This window comes from Brassica napus, chromosome C9 (genome assembly GCF_020379485.1).
Source record: "Brassica napus cultivar Da-Ae chromosome C9, Da-Ae, whole genome shotgun sequence".
Taxonomy (NCBI): domain Eukaryota; kingdom Viridiplantae; phylum Streptophyta; class Magnoliopsida; order Brassicales; family Brassicaceae; genus Brassica; species Brassica napus.
The window spans coordinates 27585596-27589918 of record NC_063452.1 but is presented as its reverse complement, the minus strand read 5'-3'; the positions used below and the strand labels follow the sequence as shown (position 1 = coordinate 27589918).

Below are 4323 nucleotides of genomic sequence, written 5' to 3'. Positions count from 1 at the left end.
TTAAATTTCAAATCCTAATTCTAATAGGATTTAGACACAAGAACATGTAATTATTCTTAGTCTAATTATGCAACCTCAAACATGTATTTATGCATGAAAAATATCAAGTTATACAAGCATAAAATCGGTCAAGACAAAAAAAAAAACCCTAATAACTTAGGGGTTTTAGGTTTTAGCATGCAATTTCAGTTTTAATGTTTATGTTTCAATTTCTAAACTTAAAACATGTAATTTCTATTAGAGATCAGATCAAACAATTAGGTTTTCTCAATCTATCATGTGATTAACAAAATCAGATTTTAAACCTAAACATGCGATTTAATTTTCTATGTCTAGCATGCGATTTTGATTTTAATGTTTAGCATATGATTTGCAAACCTAAAACATGCAATTTCTATTAACAAACAGATCATACAATCAAGTTTTAATAATCCTAACATGTGATTAGGTGGTTTCTATCAGTTCATACGAAATATGCATGATGCAATCAATAAAGTAATGCACAAACAAATCTCTCGGCCAAGTCAAAAATCAAGCCACACGACTACTTGATGGAATCAATTCATTACCATCCTAGCATAAGATTCTAAGTGTAACTGCAATCAATCAATATGATCAAATTAGGTTATGTATGAATGATGCAACAAGCCGCACGACCACAAGGTATGATCAAGTCTAGAACAATTAACCTAGCATGTAGTTTCAGTTTCAACCGGATTATACGGTTTCAGATTCAAGTATTCAATATCAAACAATCAAGACTAGGTTATATGGAAACACTTATCCTAACAGGCGATTTCAATTAGGGCTTCAATCTTGAATCATTCAATCAATTAATCAAATTTAGTTATGAATCAATACTAGCAACAATTCTATGTGAATAAATTCAAATTTCGATTACAAAATTAGGGTTTTGGATTTCAATCTATCAAAGCTAGTAATTTCGATTTCAATATGATCAAATTCAATCTCAATCAACATTCAATTAGTTTTAATCAATCAATCAGATTTCGAATTAGGGTTTATGCAAAAATCGAATGTGTTTTAGGGTTTTAGGTTTTCGAGTTTGATCTTAGATCAATGGGATTCGATTTGAGATTCAAAACCATTAAAGATTTCGATTTTAATTGATCAAGTGATCAATCTCGATTAGGGTTTGGGGTATCGAACTTTTGAGCTTCGATTTGCTCTTTGGGGTTTTGATATTTTACCCTATGGTTTTTGATTCATAAAATATTAGGGTTTTATGGTTTTAATTCTTTATCAAACAATCCATATTCGATTATTGGTTCTTAGGTTTCGAATTACCTTTAACCTTAGATGTTTGTTGAACGGACCACCAAAGGGATGAACCGCAAACTGGAACACGAACAGGACGCGAGCTGACTGCTATCGGATCGCGAACGGATTGAGGCTGAGGTCACGAGCTGTCCGTGAGATGGAGTTGTCGCGAGCTGAGGCTGAGTTTGTCTGAGCTAGGATCGGACTGAGATCGTCTGTAGGTGAGCTGAGACGGATCGGGAACGCCTATGAACTCCTTTTGATCTGAATGAAAAAGAGAGTTTGATCGCACGGGCAGCAACTCCTCTCGGCTTGAACTCCTTGTTGATATTAGATTTTAATTCCCGCTCATGAAACAACACGAGGAGCATTAGATAACATGAACGCCAACGAGATAACATGAATCAACTAAGGTATGATAAACTTATCTTGCACATGAGTTGAGTTCGGCTAGAAAATCCTTGTTGGAATTGGATTTGGTTTCCAAATCAAATCGGCGTGCACTTTATATGTGCGTGAGGGCGCGTTGGTGGTCAGATCGACAAGCGGTTTGCACTGACGGATTCGTCTCGGCGAGGGCTTCGATTTGATATCTTGATCGTTTTCTGGGTCCTCATGGTTTGAGAGAACGACCTCTTTGAAGTTCTGAGACAGATTTCTTTGCGGTTAGAGTTTTTTTATTTTCGGCTGAGTTGAAGAATATTTCGTGAGGGTTTAGGGTTAGAGGCTATCGTGCTGATAACGTGTTATGAAAATAATGGAAAAATCAATATCTTTATTGGACAATAAGGAACCATTTATATAGGAAATTACATAAATATAAAATCCTAATACAATATAAGCTAGGAAATACAAAGACAAAAGAGTATAGACCTTCGAATATGAGCTTCCACCGTACCTTTGTTTATAACAATAACTAATATTTCTGCTAAATACAATCGGCGTACAAATTTGAGAACTCTCTAGAAACTAAAGTCTAACAAAAAAGGCATACAAACATGTAATAAAATTATAAAAGACAAGGATGCTACAACATTAAACTCAAAGACAATGCCTACGTATTCCAATAACCCCCTAGAAAATGTATATGAAATCTCATTTAATTAGATATAAAGTGGGTTAACATGGAAAAACTGGTACACTAAAACAACAGAAATCTCATTTCGATTTGATTCTCGTTTAATAATTGTTCAAGTTTATTTTAGATACATATGGATGGAGTAAATTAAAATTGATTCACTTTTTATAATATCTTTTTTTCTCTTAGTTTGGATTGGATCAGCTCGGTTCAGTATGAATGGATTGAAATAATGAAGTAATATGATTTATTTTAATACGAAAACACAGAAGCTAGCAATTGAAACAGCTTAAACCTTATTGAAATTCCACAACAATCAATCATATTCCCCAATTGTTCAATCATAATTTACTCAGACTCGAGACGAAGACACATTGATATATCTTTGGAGAACATGTTGATTTATTATTTATCAAGCATGTGACTCTTATCATTCACTGTCTAATAAAAATCAAACATTGGCATATGTTGATTTGGAAAAGAAATGTCGTTACAAGACACTTGCGAAAGAACCTTTTCATCAGAAAGCTTTCACAAATTTTTCATCATCATTCATTTTCAGCAGCAGCCTCTCCTTCAGTTACATAATCATACCTATAAACATTAAGCAAACATTCTTAGTTGATCGCAAACGCTAAAGCAAAAATGGCGTCTGATACTTACTGATGCATACGAATCATCATGTCGTGTAAAGTAATTTGACTATTTTTGATATCATATTGTTCTTACTTTATTTTACGAGAAAGTTGGTATACTCCTGTCGCTGCCATAGCAACATTAACACTGAACAAATTCCAGTTTTTCTGTAAAACGAGAAAAATATTCCAATAAGGAAATCATTACAAAAAAACAAACTCAAAAAGCAAGAAGTAAGCGAAACTTACAGGAGTGATTACAGTGCTACAACGACACCAAATCATTCCAGTACATGTCACAGCTTATACAAACAATTAGAATAACTGTAGTCAGAAGATTTTGAGATATGGTACAACTAAGAAGTAGTAACTAACCACAATGTGTGTATATACCAATTTGCTGAAGGTATGAAATATTCTCTGGAGGTTTCTGGAAATCTGCAATGTTAGCAATGCTTAAACCCCATTTGAAAGTTGGAGCCCAGAAATGAACTGATAAGACCAAAAATTAGAATGAGCTGAATCATTTATTGGTTACAATTAGAGTATTAAGTTGTTAGAGAGGAGTAACAACATAATAATCAAACGCAGGATTGTCAGACATTAGAGCCAAAAATTATTAGACCAAATAAATGTCATACAGGGTTAAAATTCATAAATCGTTAGATTTTGAATGATGCATAGATTCGAATTGATTTCCATGAATGTAGCGAAATAAATATAAAACGAAAATTGGAAGTCAAGAAATAATGTGAACAGAATCTGAGTTGACTCACTTGTCTTAGGTCCCGCCGGGTGGTTCCAGAGTGCTTGAAGCTTCGACGTCGCCATCTACTTTTTCTTTTTGGGAAATTCTCTTTTCTGTCCGGTCCAGTCTAACATAAATATCAACGAAAAGATGCTACATAAAATGACGTCGTATAATCTATTTGATTAAAACAGTACATGACCTATTGATATATGCGTGATCCAACTATTTTAATACAATTATTAAAATATTTTATTAATTATTTAAGAAAAATATTATACAAAAAAGCACATATATAACTAAAAACACACAAATATAAAAATTAAATTTCTAACAAAATGTAAAACAAAAAATATAACGCTCTTTTAAGAACGGATCAACGTCTAGTTAACTTTTAAAATGAATTATTTAATACTTTGTTTTTCAAACTTTTCATGTATAGTAAATAGTCATGCACTATTGCAATTCTCTTCTTCTCTTTTTTCTAGTACACACTATATTAAAATTAGAAAGGTACTAAAATACCGAATTTACACTGTTTCGTCAAAAAGTATACACTAATAACTTTTGTGAATATTAGT

At 32.6% G+C, this 4323-nt stretch overlaps 1 protein-coding gene across 4 annotated transcripts; it reads right to left on the bottom strand.

Annotated features, from left to right (window-relative positions):
- Window positions 1-2632: 2632 nt before the first annotated feature.
- Window positions 2633-3903, bottom strand: LOC106379573 (mitochondrial pyruvate carrier 2). 4 transcript variants are annotated; one of them, XM_022710403.2, is made up of 5 exons: window positions 3771-3903; window positions 3370-3486; window positions 3244-3296; window positions 3089-3162; window positions 2633-2953 (listed from the first exon to the last, which is right to left on the bottom strand). In XM_022710403.2, exons 1-5 carry the CDS (start codon window positions 3823-3825, stop codon window positions 2908-2910), a joined length of 345 nt encoding a protein of 114 aa, XP_022566124.1. In that variant the 5' UTR covers window positions 3826-3903; the 3' UTR covers window positions 2633-2907. The 4 variants fall into 4 exon arrangements, with proteins under 4 accessions (XP_022566124.1, XP_013674955.1, XP_013674956.1 ...); XM_013819501.3 differs by having other exon boundaries at window positions 3388-3486; XM_013819502.3 differs by having other exon boundaries at window positions 3388-3432; window positions 3771-3880.
- Between the last annotated feature and the right edge of the window lie 420 nt (window positions 3904-4323).

Bases quoted from the DNA above. Each gene is read 5' to 3' on its own strand.
- LOC106379573 (XM_022710403.2), bottom strand. From the start codon at position 3,825: ATGGCGACGTCGAAGCTTCAAGCACTCTGGAACCACCCGGCGGGACCT. The intron at 3,163-3,243 runs GTAAGTTTCGCT...CTCGTTTTACAG, and splicing joins GTAGCACTGTAATCACTCCT to AAAAACTGGAATTTGTTCAG. The intron at 2,954-3,088 runs GTAAGAACAATA...TAATGTTTATAG, and splicing joins CAACTTTCTCGTAAAATAAA to GTATGATTATGTAACTGAAG.